Source organism: Lemur catta, chromosome 10, assembly GCF_020740605.2.
Source record: "Lemur catta isolate mLemCat1 chromosome 10, mLemCat1.pri, whole genome shotgun sequence".
In the NCBI taxonomy this organism is placed as follows: domain Eukaryota; kingdom Metazoa; phylum Chordata; class Mammalia; order Primates; family Lemuridae; genus Lemur; species Lemur catta.
In genome coordinates, this window is record NC_059137.1 from 1,789,061 (window position 1) to 1,810,112 (window position 21,052).

Here is a 21,052-nt window from a genome sequence, read left to right on the forward strand (position 1 = left end):
GGTCCCTGCAAGGTCACTTGCATTTTCTGTCCTTCCACATCTGAGAGAACCTGATCTGCGGCCTGGGCCTCTGCTGCCCTCCCTGGAGTGCCCCCCGCCTGCCACGCGAGTGCGGGTGTACGCAGGGAGTCTGGGGTGGGCTGGGGGTCTGGGCTTTGCACTCAGCCCAAGGTCCCGCACCACGAGCTCGGTTTCTGCATCTGCACCAGGGGTGTCATGTGGGGAGACCGAGATGAGGACAGCCGGCCCAGTGGCCCCAAACAGAGAGGGTCTGTGATCCCAGGTGCTGGCCGCAGGTCCTTGTCCCCGTTCCCCGGGCTCTGTCTCCACCCTCCCTCTCTGCCACTTGCACAGCCCCGACCCCCTGCTGTCCCCCTGCTGCAGGTGGGGCCCACACCAACTCTCTCCAGGGATCCGCTTCCTCCGGGCCTGGTGGTGACGCTGGTGTGAAGGCAGAAGTGGCCATTGACGGAGACCCCGCCTGACCCTCATGTGCATGTGCACATTGTGATTGTCCCCATCTTCCCACGAGGGACCTGGGCTCAGGGCAACTGGGAAGGTCCCCTGAGGTCACGCATGTGCACACATCCACCCCAGGCAAGTGCCGGCCACACTGAACCCCCCAGTCCTGCCACCTCCCATTCCAGGGGGGACACAGTCACCTGCCCAAGGCCACAGCCAGCAAGAGGCTGAGCCTGGCCTGGAGCCAGGACCACAGGGCCACACTCTACCCTGCCCATGACGCTCCACAGATACTCTGGCACACCGCAGGGTCCTGTGTGGCCCTGGAAGGGGGGCAGGCTCGCAAATTCTCCAGCTGTGGTGCTGGGATGTCCAGATGCCCACCCGCCCCAGCCCACCCAGCCCTCGCGAGCCCTCACGAGCCCTCACCTGCTCCTTCTCGAACGTGGTGAGGGCTTGCTGCTGCTTCTCCAACAGGATGGCCAGCGTGGCTTTGTCCTCCTTGCTCCGCAGACACCTGGGGGGAGATGGCAGGAGTCCCACCAATCCTGAGAGTCTGTGCTAGAGATGGGAGGTGACCCAGACACAGCCCGCCCCGTCAGCCAGGTCCACCCAGGACCCCCTGCGGTGCAGCTCTGCTGGAAACGGGGCCGCCACGTGTGCACAGGTGCGGGGTGCGGGGGGAGGGGGCGCCCAGGGCGTCACTGTTCCCACCCCTCCCGACCACTTTTGGTCTCAGAGGCAAAGACTGGCCGCAAGCTGGCACGGCGGGGGTGCGCCCACGTGCCGGGCCCTCCCTCCCTGGGTCCCACAGCCCGGCGGCTCTGCCGAGCACGTCAACTGCTCGGCCTTCTACCGCCAACCTGGCAGCATCCAGAGCTTCCAGGTGGTTCCCACTGGCCGCAACTCCACGCCTGGGAATTTGCCTGGAGGACATTCTCTGGATGTTCCGTGACAACAGCCCAAGGTGGCAAGGAAGGGAAGGGCCCAGTCGGGGAGGCCGGGGCCACGGCCTCTGCGCGCCCCACCCCACCCGGCGCTTGCGCAGCGCCCTGGAAGGGCTTTCGTGACTTTGGGCCGGAGCCCAGGCGCGGGGCACGGGGCGCGGGGCGGCGACGCACGGCCGCACGTGCACCTGCGCGAGCGCCAGCGCCACCGTGCGGCTCCCGCCACGGCACCTGGGGGACACCCGGGAGTGCGCGGACCGCGGACGTCGGACTGCGGGCGCTTAATTTGGCTTGTGTTTGGGCACTTCACTGCCTGGCCCAAGTTCCTGCGAACACCTGTCACTGGGCCCGTGGGAACATTTCGTTCCCCAAACGCGGTCGGGAGCCGGGGGCGGGTCCCGGCGGGCGGGGCGGGGCGGGGCGGGGCGGGGCAGGGGCGGGGCCCTGGCGGGCGGGGCCCCACGCGGCGCATGCGCTCACCCCCGCTTGTGCTCCAGCCAGACCAGCTCGGCGCGGGTCTTCTCCTCGAGCGCCATCTCGCGCAGGCGCAACAGCGCGGCCTGGTGCTGCGCGCGCAGCTCCTCCTCCCGCAGACTCTGCTCCAGCATCTGCAGCTTGAAGCGGCCCAAGGCTCCGAAATCTCCCGGCTCGGCGCTTCGGGGCCTCGCGGGGCTCCTCTGGGGCGGGCAGACCAACCGAGCCGCGCCACCGCCAGGCTTCCAGGCCTCCCCAGAGACTGGCCTCGCCTGGAGGGAGTGGCGCCCGTCCCTGGGGAAGAGGCCACCGCCTCCGGGAAGCCCTCCCTGACTGCCCGCCCGGCTCCTCCCTATGCCGTGCCCCTCCTCCCCATGCGCTGTGTCCCCCTCCCGACTGTGAGCTCCCCAAGGGCAGGCGGGGTCCTCATCATTTGGCCTCGTGCCCAGCCATGATCCAGTCCATGTACTCTGGAGGGTTTGTGCTCTACAGGGTTCCAGAAAGACTGGGCCACCTGCCTTCAAATGTGGGCCAGGCTGCCTGAGGTACAATGCCTGCCCTCATCTCCTGCCCAGGGCTGCGGGGCAGGCTTAGGCAGCTGCCGGCTGGAGGGCAGGGGTGTGTTGGCAGGACCTGCAGGGAGACCCAGCCCCTAGGTTCAGGCCAGGAGAGGCAGACCTGGGCACCCGGTGGCCTGTGCCCTGCAGGAGGATTAAGGTCTGATGCCCCTGCCAGTGTCGTGCTGGACCCCGAAATTGTGCCCCTCCCCCCAGGGGACCTCTCCCTGTACCTGGTGGGTAGGGTTGTCCGGAGGGCAGAGCTTGGCCAGGGGCAGCTGGGAGGGGGCTTGGTCAGGCCTTCCCAGCTCTGAGGACAGAAAGCAGGTCATGGTCGGGTCATGTGGGGGTCTGGGTGCCCCACATCCACGGGCCTTTTCTGCAGGAGAGCCTCACAAAAGTAGGATGTCTGGGGTGGTTTAATGCCCCAGCCCTGACACACACAGCATCACACCAAATCTTCACAAGGCCACACCAGCAAGGAAAAGTCTCCTTTTTCCTGACGTGAAGTTCTGGTGTTCGACCCCCACCGGGCATGGGAAAAACCAGACCAAAAGTAGAGGGAGCTCAGGGGTGACAGCCAAACTGCTCTGCTGGCACACAAGGGGACACTGAGGCCCAGAGGGGGAGAAACACTGTTCATGGTCCAGCACCAAGGAGGTGGCAGGGTGACAGCGGAGCCCAGCTTCCCAGCCTGAGCAGCTGTCCTGCTGCTGGCCACCCTCCCATTCCGGGTGTGATGGGAACAGAGGCCCGGCTACGGAAAGGATCATTAAAGACATTCACTTCCCACCAGGCAGGAGTAAAAGGGATTGGATTTTGGATTTACCATCCCATCTGAAACAAAAATTATATACAGATATGTGTAGATACGTGTGTTTATATAGAGCTACGTGTGTGTGAAATGGAAGAACAGTTTTCTGGACACTGGACATCAGACAACAGCACGGTGATCCCTGAGAGAGAAACTAAGGTGAGACCTGCTGTTATATCAACTTACTGCCCTGAGAGAGTTTCTGGGCTACAGCACAGGGAGGGGAAACTGAGGCTGGGCCTGGCGGACCCCCTGAGAGGAGGAGACAGAGGTGAGAGTGTGAGGAGACTGAGGCAGCCGAGTGGGTGGGACAGAGCATCAGAGAAGAGAGAGCCACACAGAGGGAGGACCCTGGAGATCTGAGCAGTGCTTCCCTTGAGTATTCAGCAGAACTGATCGATTAATGCATGTAAAGAAGCTTCCAGATGCCGGAACACAGGCATCCAAAAGGACTAGAAGGCTGAGAACTGCACCAACATCCGCCAGCCAAGCTGGAAGACCTCAGGGTTCACGGGGGTTGGGTGGTATGTACAGAACACTCTGGCCTTGGTTGTGGGCAAGAACTAGCCCCAGGCAGAGCACTAATCTGGATCCGCCTAATAAACTATAAAAGCAGCTGGCTGTGCACTGTGGCTCATGCCCATAGTCCCAGAGCTCCGGGAGGCCGAAGCGGAGGACTACTTAAGGCCAGGAATTCACGACCAGCCTGGGCAACATAGCAAGACCCCTATCTTTACAGAAAGATGCATGCCCATGGTCCCAGCTGCTCAGAAGGCTGAGGCAGGAGGATCACGTGAGCCCAGGAGTTCGAGGCTGCAGTGAGCTGTGATCACACCACTGCTCTCCAGCCTGGGCGACAGAGCAAGACCCTGTGTCTAAAAAAAATAATTAATAATAATAACAAACTATAAATGCAAGACCTGAAAGGATCAAATTACTTCCAAATAACCGCATTCCAGAACAAAGCTTAAGAATGTTCACAGGTATACAAAAATATCCAGCACTCAACAAGGTGAGATTCACAACATCTGCAAGGTCTGGAAGAAACTGGGAAACACGATCCGTGATGAGGAGAAATAGTCAATGGGTAACTGACCCAGGCTTGACGCGGGTGTTAGAGTTAGCAGAGAAGGGCGTTCAAACTTTCATAACTGTATTCCATATGTTTAGAAAGTTAAGTAGGATCGTGGAGGATATAAAAAAACATTGAAATAGAACATTCCGAGATGAAACTAAGACACCTGAGATGGAAATCACGCTGGGTGGGATTCGTGTCCGCTTGGACGTTGCAGGAGAAATGATCACTGTGAAGCACAGCAGTAGGATATCCAAAAGGAAACAGGACAAGGGAATAAAAGTAACAATGAAGAGAGCTGCAGTGCCACAGCCAGCAAAGAACGCGTCAAAAAACAAAGATGTGATGAAGATGTCGTTAGACACACAAGAGCCAGGCTGCCGCCAGCAGACACGCACTACCAGAAATAGGAAAAGCAGTCCTTCGAGCAGAAGGAAAATGATGCCAGTTAGAAATCTAGACCCGTGAAAAGGAACTGGTAAAATGGTGACTACAGGGAGATACGAATACAGATAGAACCTAAAACTCACGACGACGAGATAATGGACCATTTAACAAAGTAATAGAAATGTGGCCTCTGTAAAACACTGAGAATAAGATGCGCGAAGGCCAGGGAGGGAGGGTGGAGGCGGCGAGCGGGGCTCCGCTGCGCGGTCGGACGCTACTGGGAGGTGGGCCGCGTGGGCCGCGCCGGACCCCACGGCCAGCGCTCAGCGACGGAGTGCTAGCTCACACGCCAGCACTGGAGAACACGGAATCCAGAAACTACCGTTTAATCCAAAAGGAGGCAGAAACTAAGCAGCAGAAGAACAAAGTAAAGGACAGGGAGAACGAAACAAAGATAAGACAGCGCCCCTCCCAACCACATCAGCAGTCACGAGTGATGTGCACGGTGTGAGCACCCCAATTCAAAGGCAGAGGTTGCCAGACTGAATTTTTTTAAAAGCAAGATCCAACCGTATGCTGCCGATAAGAAACACCCTTGACACCGGGCACGGTGGCTCACGCCTGTGATCCCAGCACTCTGGGAGGCTGAGGCGGGAGGATGGCTTGAGGTCAGGAGTTCGAGACCAGCCTGAACAAGAGCGAGACCCCGTCTCTACTAAAAATAGAAAAAATTAGCCGGGCATAGTGACACAAGCCTGTAGTCCCAGCTACTCGGGAGGCTGAGGCAGGAGAATCGCTTGAGCCCAGGAGTTTGAGGCTGCAGTGAGCTAAGCTGATGCCACGGCACTCCAGCCAGGTGGCGACAGGGCGAGACTCTGTCTCAAAAAAAAAAAGAAAAAAAAAGAAACGCACTTGAAATACAAAGAGGCAACTACATCGAAAGTAAAAGGATGGAAAAGGAGATACCATGTATAACGCTAGTTCAAAGAAAGCCCCTGTGGCTCTTTCAATATCAGACAAACTCGACTGCAGAGCAAGGCGTGTTCTGGGATAAAGAGGGATATTCCGTAACAAGGGGCCAGTTCACCGAGAGCGCATCATAACCCGGATGTTTACGTGCCTAATGTCGGAGCTGCAAGACACACGAAGCAAACACGAATGGAGCCGCGGTGGGACTCGGGTTGCGGTTACAGGAGGTATTTCCACGCCCTTTGTTATCAGGGCAGGAGCAGCAGGCGAGAATCCCACCAGGCCGTCGGGGATTTGGACAGCACAACCTAGTCAACATCATCGAGCACCACACCCCACGGCAGAACACACGTTCCCTTCAAGAGCTCACGGAACGTCCACCAACACAGGCCACACTCTGGCTGAAACCCGAGTCTCAACGTGATTAGAATCCTACAGACCTGTTTTATGGCCACGACGAGATTAAGCTAGAAACAGCCATCGGGGGCCTTGTGATGCGGCACTGTCTGGCTGGCGGGATGCACCGTCTGCCACGACCACACCGGGGCTACAAGCCAGCTGCCGGCACGGGGAGGCAGGGGACTTGGGGACATTCTCACCTGCAGGGGCTGACGCGCCCGCCACACTCGCCCGTCCTTCCTCGGTCGAGGATACAGCGGTGTCTGTGCCCAGGGGTGGCTGTGACCTGCCACCGGGTGAGAGAATACACTGGCTACAGCGCCAGCGGTGCCAGAGTGCCACACCTGTGGCCTGTACTCCCCGCCTTCTATGTTGGGAGGGGGCGCTGGCCTCAGCCTCGGGCCTCACCGGGGTCTGGCCATCGTGGTCCTCTGAGAAGTTGTCCTCGGCGCTGGGTCCCCACAGACCTGCAGCTGCTCCAGCGTTGAAGCCGTTTCCGGCCTGGCCTGGGCCGAGTGTCTCTCCATCAGCCGCTGCGAGGACAGGGAGGGGCGTGTGCTATGGACGAGGCACAGGGCGGCTTCACGGCCCGTGGACGCTAGGTTGAGCCAGTTGCGCCCGGCCGGGGTCCCGGGGAGGAGCCCTATGTTGGGCAGGTGTCCAACCCCAGGGCCTCATTTGTCCATCTTCCAAGCGGGGCTGACTGGACACCACAGGCTGGGGAGGGGACAGGTGCCTGGCAGACAGGCAGGGAGGCCAGGGCTGGAGCCCCAGGGGTGGGACGGGGACGGCCTGGGGCCAGCGGCACAGGGGACGCCCGGCGGGGAAACCCCAGCTCAGGGCTGCTGTGGCTGCGGCCACCCAGCAGGCGCAGGGCCGGGGGCCGGAGCACCGGAGGGCAGCAGAGGTGTGGACGAGAGGGCGCAGGGCAGAGTAGGGGACAGAGGGAAGGGCCAGGTGTGTCTGTGCCACTGTGGGTCTGAGGGTGTCTGTATACATGCCCCCCACACGCAGGTACACGCGTGTATATACGCCCGCACATGCACGCACACACTCCCTGCGGTTCCCTCACTCTCCCGGGAGCGCCCCGGCGTGCACTGTGCGTGCACATCCCCCCGGCAGTCACGGGGCCAAAGGCACAGAGAGCCACTTTCCAAAGGCCCGTCACACCCGGCCGCGTCCCAGCCACCAGGGCCGGTCAGCGCCTGCTGGTGGGGTTGCCGCCTCCAGGCCTGGCACCATCTTCCCCCTCGGGGCAGGTGAGGGTTGCCCATCTGGCGAGAGCCGCCCGTCTGACGGGGTTCAGTGGCGCTGGCACAGGAAGGCTGGGCAGAGGCAGGCTCGGGAGCAGCCTCAGGCTGTGGGCACCCCTGGCTCAGATGCCCAACAGGCCTGGGACACAGTGGAGACAGTCGCCTGAGACCCGGCTCTGGTCCCAGGCAGGGGCACGGCCAGTGCAGGTGCCCCCGGGACACTTGTGGCCAAAACGTCCTGATTCTATGCGGAATCTGCTTTCCAGTGGGTTCTAGAATGAGCCCACCATGCCGGCCTCTGGCTCGCTTGTCTCTGCCTCAGCCCCGTGGCGGCGCGTTTGCGTTCCCTCCCCCCGACTGCCGCACGGAAGGGCGGGTGTGGGCACCCTGTGGGGGTGCTGGCTGACCTGCCGCTGGTGCCGGAGGAGCAGCCTGTCCAGGGCCGTCTGGGTCTCCCAGGCCTCCCGCTCCGCCCGCTGCTGCAGAAGGGCCAGCGCCTGCCCCTGCGTCTGCTGGGCCAGCTGCCGCGAGAGCCCGGGCTCAGCTTCTCCCGCGTGCGCCCGCCGGGGCCCTCAGCCGGAGAGCGCAGGCCCCTCCTCGGAGGGTCACCCCGACAGACCCGCGCCCGGGCAGGGACCGTCCCTCAGCTGGCCCGACTCGCTGTCCTGCAGAGCTTCCCACCCGGCCAGGGAGGGCCAGGTGCCCAGGGCGACTCCACCTCCCCACCTCCACACCCCCGTCCTGTTTCTAAATTCTACAGTTCTGTCCACTCAGCCTCAGGGGGACAAAGGCTGCTCCCAGCTCACCCCAAACCGAAGAGGCCTAAAGGGGACACGGTGTCATCGGCGTGGGGCATACCTTCAGGGACTCGAGAAAGCTCAGGGACTTCTGCCGGATGTCGGCGAGGCGTGCGGCCCACAGGTCTCCAGGACGAGGCTGGCCGGGCTCCTGCTGACCTGCAGAGCCACGGGGGCAGCTGAGCCCCGGGAGCTCCCTGGCCTCCCCAGCACCCACGGCAGGTGCACACAGCCTCTCGCCTGCAAGGAAACTGAGGCACAGAGGCCAGGAGTGCAGGTGGCCTGGTCCTGGGCTGGCTGCCAACAACCACATTAAGAAGAGCCCCCACCCTGCGTGTCCCGGGAGAGCTGGGCGTCACCTCGTCCCCCCAGGTTTGCTCCACCTGACCCCGGCCATGAGCCTTTCCAGGACCCATGACCAGGGCTGTGGGCGCCACGGAGGCCCAGGGCTTGGGCTTTGCCACCAGACAGACCTGGGCCCCAGTCTCGGCTCCGTCATGCACTCGCAGGTGACCTTAGACAAACCCCTAGGCAGTCAGAGCCTCTGTGGGGACACTGGGGCTCCTGTCCCGGTGTGAGGGTCCAAGGAGATGGGCTGACGAGCGCTCAGCAGTGGTAGCTGTCACCGTCACTGAGAACCAGGGCAGCGACGACGGGGGTTACAAACAGAGGCGCGAATCCGAGGGTTCTTGGAACCTCTGGTTGTTCCAGAACGTGAATAAGAAACCTCCACCTCTCCCTTGGATTGTGGAGTCCCTAAGGGCAGCAGAGGGGGCTCCTCTCTCCCCTTGGAGGTCCCCAGGAACCCAGCTCTGCCTGCATGCGGGGTGCTCCCACCCCGTGCAGGAGGGGCGGTGAGAGCGCCTCCTCCCTGCCCGCCTCGCCTGGGCCTGTGAGCACCGTGGAGGAGGACGGAGGAGGACCGTCGGCTCCCTGCCCGGGGAATGCCATCCCGGCACGTCAGAGCAGTGCAGCTTCTCATGGCAAGAGCGGAGGAAGAGCTGTGAGCAGCAGCTGAGCCAACTCTGTGCCCATAGCAGGGGGGAGCCCCGAGGCACTGAGACCAAGAGAGAAACGGGCGCTGGCCGCCTGGTGCCCGCCTGCGGCACGCGGGATGACCCCCCAGGGCCCCAGCTCACCTAGCGCCCACTGGCCACCACGGGAAGTGAAAGCACTTTTAGACTGTTGGGTTTTGGTTTAAGTGTCGGCTCTGAGCTGAAATTCCTTTGCAAAGGAAGGGCAGAAAACCCACCCTTGCTTTTCTCAGCGGCCTTGAGAGAGGTGCCCCAGGCCCCACCAAGCCCCTCCTGGCACCGGGAGCTTTGGGGGCCCGAGGACCCCTCAGATGTCCCAGCTGTGGGCCTGGGGGGGGTCATCTCCAGCCACGTCACCAGGGAGGACCTGGGCCACATGTCCCTGAGAGTGACCCAGCAGGAAGTGAGCTGTCCTTCAGCCGGGCACGGCCCTGGCTGGCCAAGTGGCCGGTGGCCCCCAGAGACCACAGGAGTTCCCCGGTGCGCTCCCCGGCTCTTCCGATGACAGCAGCAAGGAGCCCCAAGATCCCAGCACCACCCACCACCCTACAGCGCCTGGCAGCGGTGGGGATTAATAAATGCTCAACACGTGGCAGCTGCTATTACTGCTGCCAACAGTGACGGTGGGGACAAGGTGTGTTCTCAGTTGTGGGGTTGGGTCCTAGGGGATCAGGCCTCAAACCAGAACGAGGCTGGCAGGGCCCTGCCGCGGGGACCCGCGGGTCTCAGAGCTGGAGCTCGGCTGTCCCTCCGGTGGCCAGCAGCCACGCCCATTTCCGTTTAAACTTAGAGTAAGTTTAAAGCACAAAACTCCACACTTCAGCCCACCCCAGATGTGCCTGGTCTCAGGAGCTACGCGGGGCTGGGGCTGGTTAGCACCTGGATGGGAGACCACCCGGCAATATCGGGGGCTGCAGGCTTTATAAAAAACGAACGCCAAAACCACACTCTCAAGTCACACGGGCCACAGTTCAATGGCTGGGCAGCCACATGTAGCTGGTGGCTGCCATATTGGACAGCCCAGAAGCCAAAACATTGCCCTCATCACAGAAAGTTCTCCAGGAGGTGTGGTCTACATGTGTAAGTCTAGAAGTTTCCACTGGACAGCTCTGGTCTCTGTGTTCAGGTCTAGAAGGTTCCATTGGACAGTGGTGCCCCCAGTGGTAAGAGCAATGGCCAATGGTCCCCTGCCACCTGTCCTCTCCTGGGGCTGCCGGCACCTTCTGCCCAGAGGGTGGCGAATGAGCCTGCCCTGACCTCACCCCGGAGGTCCTGGCCAGGAAGGGCCATCCTCCTACAGCCAAGAACTGCCCTTGGGCTCCACGCAGCTGGCCCTCTGCCCGGCCAGCCCCCAGGAAGGACAGTCTGCAAATCCAGTGGGGGGTGGACAGAGGCCCGGTCCCAACCTGTCCCTGGATCTCTCTGGGCAGCACTTGCTGGGGAGAGGAGAGGCCGTGCTCTGGCTCGAATGTCTGTCCCCTCCAAAACCCACGTTGGCATTTCACGGCCATCCCAACAGTACTGGGGGGACCTCCGAGCCACCATTGGGCTGGGACGGCTTCACCCCCCTGAGGTCAGTGCTGCTGCCAGGAGAGCGGGTCCCTCTTCTCCCTCCCCCACCCTCACCCCTGCCTTCCTCCGGGTGGGACACGGCACACAAGCCCTGACCAGACGCCGGCACCTTGATCTTGGACTCCCGGGCTCCAGAACTGCCACCGGTAAACTTCTGTTCATGGTAAATTACAGTCTGTGGTGTCCTGTCACAGCAGCACAAACAGACCGAGGCCAACCCGCCGGGCCACCCCTGGCTGCGGGCCCCTGCACATGTGCTAAAACGCAGGCACCGCGAGGGCAGGGCCAGCCACGCTCAGCGAGTGCGTGTGGGAAGAGCAACCGCACACGGGCCGGGGAGCCAGCAGCACCCCCTGGGGCCCCCGGCACCCCCCGCCAGGCTGGGAGAGTTTCCCAGAGCGAGGGCCAAGGCAGAGACCCTCCTCCCTCAGAGGGCCCGGCTGTGAGCCCGACAGGCCCCGTGTACACATGCACACCCCCCTTTCTGCCAGTCCACGGAGAAGAGCTGCCTGCAGTGGCCGGGGTGGCCTCTGGGGCCCAGGGAGGGCACCGCTGGTTGGGGAGGGTGCTGCTGAGCCGGCCCCTGAGAAGGTCCCCGGGAGGGGTCGGCCGAGGAGGAGCCAGCTTGGAACCCAGGCCTGTGGGAGGCCGGAGCCCAGGACGGCCGTCACTCCCTCCTGCTGCCCCGCCTGGCGCTCTGCTAACCGTCCCCAGGCCTCTCTGCCAGCCGAGCCGTAAGGAAGGTGCAGGTTGTACCAGGGGCTGCTCCAGGCTGGGGACCACGTTCACTCTGAACGCGCCCACGGGCAGCCGTGAGCGGGCTGCACCCCTAGGCTCAGAGTTGTTCTGAGAAACTCAACGCACAAATAATGACGCAACAGCGAACGGGCCCCACCCACACGGGCCTGCAGCCGCCCTCCCCGAGCCCACACTGGGCAGCAGGACCCCGCGGTGCAGCCCATGTGCCGCTGCCAGGACGAGGCCCCCAAGCCAGGGCAGGTGCAGGCGGTGGGCACCCCCACAGCCAAGCGTCCTCAGCTGTAGCTCAGGGACAAAGAGACTGAAGTAGCCAAAGCAAAGACAGAGTCCTGGGCTGATGGGACGGTAAGGACACGGCTTGAGCCGCGTGGCGGCGCAGGAAGTGCAGCTGTTCCTGAAAAGAGCGCGTTGGCCCTCGTCCGACCCAAACCCATCGCGACATGCGCGACAAGAGCACAGAGCAGCCAGCGGGTCCCAAAAGCCTCCAAAAAACTTTAATACCGATGTGTGGGTGCTGCCCACATGGAAGGGGATTTGTCCACCCTGCAGGGCCAACCTGGAGGGCTACGCAGTTGGGCAGGTCCCCAGCGGACCCCCCTGGCCACCCTACCAGCCAGCCCAGGGCCTGCCTGCAGGCTTGCCCTTACCGCAGCTCCGGGTGGGCCAGGGCTTCGCCGGACTGGCCCCTCCGGCCGACGGCAGCTCCTCCAGCTGCAGGGAGCTCCAGGCAGGGTCTGGTGTGGCTGGCGCCCCGGCTGAGCTGAGAGACACACAAGCACACGCATGAGCAGAGGCGGCACGGGCAGGGGGCAGGCGGATCTGGGGCAGGTGGGGGACAGCCCCCTCGCTCAGCAGGACTCTGGCCTCCCGTGGCCAAAAGCAGCCTCAGACCCATAAACAGTGTCCCGGGTGGGGCCCCAGGGCCAGCAGGGCAGCGGTGAGCAGGTGGCTCCTGTACACTCGTGGGCACTGCAGTGCCCAGGCCTGCTCACTCGGGGGCTCTGCGCTCGGGCCAGGGGACCAGCGGCATCCCAGCAGGAGCGCAGGTGGTCAGATTTGGGGTCACTGTCAGGCCCTGCGGCCAGGATCAGAGCCCCCTTTCCAGCATGTCATCTTGGTCACCTCTGCCATCTACTAAGGCCACTGCCCACAGCTGTAACTGCCTCACACCACCTCCCGTGCGGGCACCTGAGGTGGCAGGTGACCTGTCTGTGGAGTACTTGGGCCAGGACCAGGAGGCAGGCCTGGCCGCACTGGGACACCCGTCCCCCCCACCTCCCACGACTTGCCAGCACGTCCTGCCGACGGGATTCGGGGCTGGGCGTGGTGCCGGGCCCTTCCCCAGGAGGCAGCGGCCCGATAGAGCGGGAGGGCTGCCAAGTGCCGGCGGCAATAGCCGCTGAGATGAGGGGCCTTGGGAGCACAGGGGGTGACGTGCAGGCAGGCACATGGCAATGAGCACGGTCCCCGCCACCGTCATGGCTCTCGTCGGGGCCTGTCAGGCCACTGAAGTGGACGGTGCTGAGCACTGGAGCACAAGACCCCAGAGTGGGAGCAGCCCCGGGGCTGAGACCAGAGATGCCAGGGCGGCCGGGGCTTCCTGGGACCAGTCCCGGGGCACGGTCAGTCGGACACCCCCAGGTCCCTCCCCCTTGGGGTGACGCAGAAACCAGCCTGAGCGGTGGCGGGAGCCACGCCCTGTGTCCATGGGCTCTCCCCTATGGGAAAGCCACGTGCCAGAGGGCTGACCCTGGTCCTCGGACTCAAAGCAGGTGGAGTGACCAGAGGCCCAGCTGGTGGATGCCGGCCCCAAAGCCGCGCGGCCCAATGGGGGTGAGTGGGACCGCGGTTCTAGAGGGAACCGTCGGGGTCCCCTGTCCTGCCGCCCCAGGCCCTGGGAGTGCCCAGCGGCCTCTGAGCTGCTTCCCGAGTCCCCCGTCTCCAGGAGCTGCGTCCTCATGGGGCACATGCCGCTTGCTGTGTCCCCACAGCCTCCACAGGGCTGGGGGACCAGGCACAGCCAGGGCACGGCCCCCGGCCCCACTGCAGGAACCCCTGCCCAGTCCTGCCCTCTGCCCCGCGGGCTACACCAGAACACCGAGACCTCTGGGCCAGGGTCTGGGCCTGCGGGCAGGGGGGACCCGGGCACTGAGCTCCCCAGCAATCCTCACAGCCCTGCCCCCTCTCAAGGGTGGGGACGGGGTGTTGGCAGAGAAGGAGACGGCCAGGCCAGCGCCGCCCCCTCCTGGCCACAACAACTCAGTGCCACCGACTGGCCCGAGCCTGGGCAGAGGGCAGGTTGGGGGGCAGGTTCAGGGGTGGGATGGGGCCACCCCCAGGACCTGACACAGGTGCCAAGACCCCCATCCACTGAGGTCAAGGGGGCTTCAGGGGAGAAGGGTGGTGGGTTTTCTGGGGGCCGGCAGGGTGGCATCAGACTGGGGACATGTCCCAGCGGAAGGGGGCAGGGCAGCCCCATGTGGAGGGGCCGTGTGGGGCTCCCTCTCCCCAGCTGTGGGAAAACTCCAGAACCAGAGAAGCAACCCCCCTGCCTGGATTCCAGGAGTGACGGCACCCAGACTGCAGTCCCCACCCGCTGCCCTGGCTCCACACGTGGCACCTGCTCTCACCGCGCCGGGCAGAGGCCTGTCCTGACACCGCCACCCCCAGCTCTGCGTCTTCTGGGTCACAGCTCTGGGTTTGGGAGCCTGGGTCCCTGGGCTGCCGGGGGCTCCCTGCCCTGGTGCTTCAGTCTGAGGACGGGGAGGTGGGGGCAGGGCCACAGGAGAGCGGGCCGGGGGCCCGGAGGGGCTGCTGGCGCCCAGGAGGCCTGGATGAGGAAGGAGAAGCCAGCCGGGCAGGTGATGGGGTAGAGGGATAGTCTGGCATATTCTGGGGTGCAAAGGGGAGTGTTTCAGGAGAGGAAACCCGAACACGTTCACGGGTCCTGCGCTACAGCTGCTAAACGGGGCTCGGATACTGCGGGGGCAGCTCCTTCTCGCAGACCGACCTGCGCCGCCAGCACCCAGCGTGGTTTCCCCCTGCACAGCCCCCAGTGGGCGAAGCTTCCCGGGCTCCACTGCCGCCCAGGGAGAGAGGGGGCCGCAGGGCCTGGGCGGGAAGAGACCGCTGGAGTCAGTGTGCCCTGCACACAGTCCACCAGCAGCCAAGGAGAGACGTGCCAACCGCGTCTCCCAGGGCGTGGAGCCAGTGGGGGAAGCATTTGTCGGGAAACGCGTCCCGGGGGCTCATCCCTCCGCAGCAGGGAGCTCGGGTTGCGGCCCCACGGCTCACAGCCCCACCACAGAGGTGTCCAAGAGCCACCACCGCCATGGGGCTCCCCCGCCCGGCCGGCGCGAGAGCTGCATGGCTGCCCCTGCAGCCCAGCTGCACCCAGAGCCCTGCCCCCGGCCCCCCGCCAGCGCCAGAGGGAGACACACTGGGAGTCCTCAGCCCCTGATGGCTCAGGCGCGGCCAGGGCCGAGAGCGAGTGGAGGCTTACCTCCCCAGAAGGGTGCTGAGGGCCCGGAGGGCGGCCACGTTCCTCTGCGGCCTCTTGTCCAGCTCCTCACACTCCTCGTCCGTGAAACCTGTGGGGAAGGGAGCGCAACCTCACTGCCGGAGCTGGCGGGAGGGAGGAGCTGCGGGTGGGGGGCCGGGAGGGGCGCAGACCCACAGCCGGAGCGTCTGAGCTGGGCGGGACACGGGCCTTCTGTGGGGGGCAGGGCAGGCAGCGGCTGGCGCAGGAGCAGCCTCAAGCCCCTCCGGCCAGAGGACTAGGCAGTGACGACGCGCCCTGCCAGAGAGGACCGGCACGTGTCACCCTCAGACGCCCTGGACAGCTGCCGCGCTACTGTCCTCACACTCCCCTTTCAGAAGAGGAAACGCAGAGCAGAGGGAAGTAGGGGCCTTGTTGCTCCAGCCCGTGGGGCCCCTCGGCCACGGGTCGTCTGAGCCCCGGTGCCAGCCCCACCTTCGAGCTTCCCCTTGGTGAGGGCCCTCAGCTGCTCGCTCTGCTGCTCCCCGCCGGGGCTCCATGACAGTGTCTCCCCGTCCAAGAGGTAGTTGGTGGACGGAAGGGGCCGGACCTGCATGTCCACCCAGTCCTGGGGGGCCCCTCTGCCCCTGTTGGGCACCAGGGCTCCGGGCCGGGCTGGCGCGGTGAGCATGGGGACAGCAGGCTTGGTGCTGGGGCGCGAGGGCCGCAGGTCCAAGGCCAGGTCTGGGACGGCATCCAGCACCTCGGGCCTGCGCAGCTTGGCGGTGAGGCTGTCAATCCGCCGCTTGAGGACATTGGCCGTGGTCTCCAGCGCCTGCAGCCGCGCCTGCTTGTGCTGAATGTGCAGGGGCCCGGACGTGCCGAGGCGCTCGGCCTCCTGGGGGTCCAGGTAGATGCACAGTCCCCGGGACAGGTCCTGGAGCTGCAGGTGGCTCAGGGAGGAGGCAGTCGGCAGCAGCAGAGGGGCCCCGTCCTGGCCGTCCCGGGAGCCTCTCCTTCCGGGCAGCCCTAGGGTCTCAGCGTGGCTGCAGGCTCTGTTCAAACACAGGCAGAAGCTGCAGGGAGAGAACGTGGACTGGCTCAGTCCTGGTGGTATGTGCACAGCACGCGTGCACGGGGACAAGCACTGTGGTGGCATCTATGACAGACCCAGTGGCTGCCCACAGGGACCAGGAGCGGCTACAGCGTCTGCACGGCAGGACACATGCAGCTGCTGTCAGGAACAGGGAGCCAACGCAGGCCAGGGTGCGGGGAGATGGGACCCGCCCACGGCTGGCGGGATGCACAGCGGTGGGGCGGCTGCAGGGAACAGCGTGGCGGGTCCTCGGGGAGTTGAAGACAGAATCATCCCAGGAGCTGGCAGTCTCCCTTCTGGGTCCCAGACGGACCGCAGCAGGGTCTCGGAGAGCTGTCTGTGCGCCTGGCTTCCTGGCAGCCTCGGCCACATGCGCCAGCCTAGGCAGCAGCCTCAGCGCCCACCCGGGGAGCACCAGGCACGATGCGCCTGGGAAGGAAACTGACACACGCTCCCCCACGCCGCATGGAACGAGCCGGACAGAAAGACCAGTCCTGTGAGATTTTCCGTGAGGTCCCCGGAGGTGTCAGATCCACAGAGACACGAAGCAGAGTGGTGGGTGCCGGGGCTGGCAGGGGGGGGGGACGGGGAGTCGGTGTCATGGGGACAGTGTCAGTGTGGGAAGATGGGAAAGTTCTGGAGAGGACAGTGGTGACGGCCGCACACAGAGACAGAAACAGAAAAGAAACAGAAACGCGTTGGCAAGGATGCCGCGGCTGCGGGGAAGACGGTCTGGGAGTGCCTCCCACAGTCACACGCGGAGCTGCCATGCGGCCTGGCAATTCCACTCCCCGGCCATGCCCAGGAGAAAGCAAGCCGGGTGTCCCAGTGCGGACAGGACAGCCACGTTCACGGCAGCGCTACCCAAGCAGCCAGAAGTGGGAACGAGCTGTGTCCATCAACACAGGAACGCATGAATAACGCGGTCTGTCCACGGAATGGAATGCTGCTCGGCCGTGACGAAGGCCGCATTCCGACAGTGCTGCAGCCGGAAGACAGACCCGACCTCTGACCCCACCATGTAAAACCTCAGGAACAAGCAGATCCTGACGGAGATAGCGGCAGGTCCAGAGGCCGGATCACCTGTGGGGTGCAGCCCTCCCAGGAGCCCCAGCGTCATGGGGCGGTGGCGGGAGCCCCCCGAACATGCCCATCACGGCCCCGCCTGGCAGTGCAGCCCCTGCCCCTCACACCCACCTGCCTGGGGCCTCCTGGTCCCCCAGCACCATGCCAGACGTCACCTTGCTCCACTGCAGCGCTGGTGACTCCAGGTCCTAAAGTAGGGGAGACGCAGTCAGACCCCCCCCGCCAGAAGACCCCAGAGCCCCATCTTTCAGCCTCAGAGCTGGGCCCTGGCCTCCAGCAGGGGTCTCGGGCTGATTCCTCAGAGCCGTGCAAGGAATTGGGGGTCGCTGCTTTAGGGGCTGTGACAGAGCTAATGGGGTCCCCTCCGGAGCACTGTCGTACCAGGGGGCAGGTGTTCAGGGATGCTCTCGAGCACAGCCAAAGGGAAGCAAGCTCTGGGGAACATCCTGGGGCAAAGGTTCTCCTGTGTCCGAGCCCTGCCCCCCGCCGGGCCCCCCAGGGGAAATGTCCACGGACGCAGCGTTTCTGACATGACTTGGCAGCAAGGCCGCCTGGACCCCGGCCCGTCACAGCCCCGCCCCTGGCCTCACCCTCCATCCACCCACTGCCAGTGGGCCTGGTGGGGGGCAGCCAGGGCCCTAAGCTGGAGCTGAGCACCCCACCTGCACCCACCCTGGCACGTACCCCAGACTGCGCAGAACTGGGGACAAAGGTCACGATGCCAGGGGAGGTCTGCGAAACCACGGGGATGGCTCTGCCAAGGACAGCCTCCCTCTGCTTCCTGTACACCTCCCGCAGCCTCTGCTGTCTCAGCTCCCGCGTCCGCACGGCCGCCGCCTTCTCCTCCAGGGCCTGCTGCCGCCGCGCCTGTGCCTTCTGGCGCATGAACTCCCGCAAAGACTCGGAGCTGTGCTGGTGGCCCAGGAGCCCCCGGGGCCTCGGGCTGGGCGGCAGCGCATCCTTCTTTCCGGGTGGGTTCCGCGGGACACTCCGCAAGGGCCGGGGCCAGGTGGGCCTGGCTCCCAGGGAAGGGGAGATGGCGCCTCTGCCCTTGCACGGGGCTCCGGCCCTCTGCACGGAGGGGGTGCTCCAGGGCCACTGGGCGGGAGGGTTCGGCCTTTCCAGGGGGCTCCACGGCCCGGGGGCAGGGGCCTCCCCGTCTTCACAAGCTGTCCAGGGCCTCTGCAGACAGGCCCGCCCGGCCAGGGCGCTCCAGGGCCTCTGGGGCGGGGGGCTCAGCTTCTCAGGGGGGCTCCCAGGCCTCTGGAAGGAGGGACGGCATCCTTGGGCTGCCCAGACCCTCTGTGGACGGGAGGCCCGCCCGGCCGAGGCGCTCCAGGGCCTCTGTGAGGAGGAGCCCCACCTCTCAGGGGGGCTCCCGGGTCTCTGGAAGGAGGAGTACTGTCCTTGGGCCGCCCTGGCCCTCTGTGGACCGGACTCCCACTTGGCCGAGGAACTCCAGGGCTGCCAGGCATGGAAGCTCGTAGCCCTCACTAAAGAGGAGGGCTTCCCCTTTGTCACGGCCCCAGGACTCCTGCAGGAGGAGCCCTGTGCACCCGGGGCACTGCGGGGACCCTGCCGTGTCCTCCCTGCCACGTCCTGCAGCCTCGGCTCCCGCCCTCCCCTGGGGCGCTGGGCCAACTCCAGCCCAGCCTGGATTTGCCGGCGCAGGTCCCGTAGGATGGCCATGGCAGTGTGGATTGTCGCCTGCTGGTCGCAGGAAGCCAGGCTGGGCGTGTTCTCAGACACCTGCTGGTTGCTGCGGGCAGAGACAGGACAGGGCGCCTGGGCACGGACAGGTGAGCCCCCGGTAGCTACAACTTTCCTGCTGTCCCCTGCAAAGACAGGCAGTCACAGAGCATCAGGGGCCACCAGCGGGAAGGGAAGAGCAGAGCTAGCTCCTCCACCCAGAGGGGTGGCCATGGGTGGGGGAGGCCCGCAGGCACTCGCCCACACCAGAGGCCCTCTGAGGGCAGGTGCCGCGTCTGGGTGACAAGGCTGTGCCGGGCACCTGGCATGGAGCCACCCAATCTGGACATGCGGTAATGCAGCACACATAGAGGGGTGGCGGGGGTCTGGGGGAGCCCCTGCCAGCCCCTTCCTGCACCCCTCCCATGGAGAAAGCCTAGGTGCATGCCCTGCCCCAGCAGCTGACCAGGGAGCCTCGTAGCGACAGAAACCCTCTTCTTAGGCTTTAAAAATACTGATTTCCCTGGTCCCTGCTGGTGGCAGGTGTGGAGGGTGCCTGGCAGGCTGCGGGGAGAGGCGCCAACACCCCTGCTTCCAGGTGGCATAGGGGCTGGGTGCTTCCTGCCCTGTGCCCACCCCCCAGATGCCACAGCAAAGCAGGATGGGGCCCGTGACAGAGGCACGAGATACCTAATTCCACAGCGAGGGCTGAGTCTCTTGAGCATGCCTTGCTCTGGGGCCTGGGGAGGCCAGGAGGGGGCCCAAGCAGCAGCCTCGCCAGAGCTTGCCCTTTTCTCCAGCCATAAACACCAGCCAGCTCAGAATCTGAAACAGAGAAAACACATGCACACAGCGGGGTATGCTGGCCCGGATGGGGAGCTTGGTGGTCCCACACAGCCCTGGGAGACCACTACCCACGCTCCTGGAGGGCATCAGGGTGAGACCTCTCATGTCCAGGCCCCTATGGGGCAGAGCCAGACTCTCTGCCCCAGCCAGCCTGGGACAAGGCTGAATCTCAGGGTGACCACGAACAAGTGACTTCTCTGACCCTTAGTCTCTTCTTCAGTAAGCCGAGGGTAATAAACGCTGTTCCCACAGCTTGGTTTGCAAAGCACTCATCACAGGCCAGGCACAGCACGCTCAGGAAATGCTGGCCGGCAGCAACAGCACTGTAGTAACGGGCCAGCAGCCCCCACAGCCACCGCACACACACACACACACACACACACACACGGTTCAGCGTGGGGTAGGAGGCCACACTGTCGTTGAGCGCGTGTGCTGAGCCAGGGGAAATTAATCTGTTTTTAAGCTGGAGAGAGTCGGCTACTGCCAACAGGAGTGGGATCAATGAAGACTCCCAGGCTGGCAGGACAAGGGGTCCGGACATTGTGGAAATGAACGACCGGCACATCCCAAGCACAAATGAGCTTTCTTTAACAGACGCTGTCACATCATAAACATCATTTATCACGGTTTTACTTCATAATCCCAGATCGCACTCACCAAATGCCAATACTGGCCCCACCATCCTGACAAACCCGTCCACAAGGGCCTCAGCAAAGGCGGGAAGCAGTGGCCGGCCTCCCGCTCACACAGGCGCACACACGTGCACACACTTGTACACACGCATACGCACATGCACGCACACGCCACACCAGGCCCAGCTGGCTCTGCACGGCCAGGACCACCTGCCACGGATCCTGGCCCCTCCCACGCACCTTCCTGGGGGCCAGCCCAGGGCGGAGCCACTGCCTGGCCTGGGATCGAGACCACCGTGCGGTCTCAGCCAGGACGTGCCCTTGATTTCTGCACGTGAGAGGGAACCCTGGCGGGCACTGTCCGGAGAGCTGACCCCCGGGGCCAGGCTGCCAGACTGAATCGGGCGTCAGCACCCTCCTCCAACTGCCCTGACCCCGCCGTCAGCCGCAAGCCTGAAGCTCCCTCCAGAAGGGGGAATGGGCTACACAGAGCCACACCCCTGAGCCACGCTGGCCCCATGTCTCCTAGGACAGGACTCCAAGGCCATGCCCCAAGGCCACGCCCACTCCAAGACAGGAACCCAAGGCCACGCCCTCCAAGCCATGCCCTCCCAACACCACGCCCTCTCTAGGACAGGACCCATGGTCACACCCACTTCGGGCTGTGACCCAAGGCCCTGCCCTGCAGCCCATGCCCCCTGCAGGATAGGATCTCAGGGCCCTGCT

The 21,052-nt window shown here is 64.4% G+C and overlaps 1 protein-coding gene across 4 annotated transcripts in view; it reads right to left on the minus strand.

The window, feature by feature from the left end:
* Positions 1-21,052, minus strand: part of CCDC187 (coiled-coil domain containing 187) — a 39,622-nt gene that overhangs the window by 13,333 nt on the left and 5,237 nt on the right. For 3 of the 4 annotated variants that reach the window (XM_045562190.1, XM_045562188.1, XM_045562187.1), the window contains 13 exons: positions 19,539-19,673; positions 17,832-18,994; positions 17,271-17,347; positions 15,473-16,053; positions 15,002-15,089; positions 12,147-12,259; positions 8,196-8,293; positions 7,745-7,858; positions 6,493-6,617; positions 6,285-6,370; positions 2,674-2,750; positions 1,890-2,155; positions 892-979 (listed from right to left, as the gene is read on the minus strand). In XM_045562190.1, coding sequence (XP_045418146.1) covers positions 892-979; positions 1,890-2,155; positions 2,674-2,750; positions 6,285-6,370; positions 6,493-6,617; positions 7,745-7,858; positions 8,196-8,293; positions 12,147-12,259; positions 15,002-15,089; positions 15,473-16,053; positions 17,271-17,347; positions 17,832-18,994; positions 19,539-19,673 — 3,011 coding nt within the window. The remainder of the gene's footprint in view (positions 1-891; positions 980-1,889; positions 2,156-2,673; positions 2,751-6,284; positions 6,371-6,492; positions 6,618-7,744; positions 7,859-8,195; positions 8,294-12,146; positions 12,260-15,001; positions 15,090-15,472; positions 16,054-17,270; positions 17,348-17,831; positions 18,995-19,538; positions 19,674-21,052) is intronic. The other variant, XM_045562189.1, reaches the window with a different exon arrangement.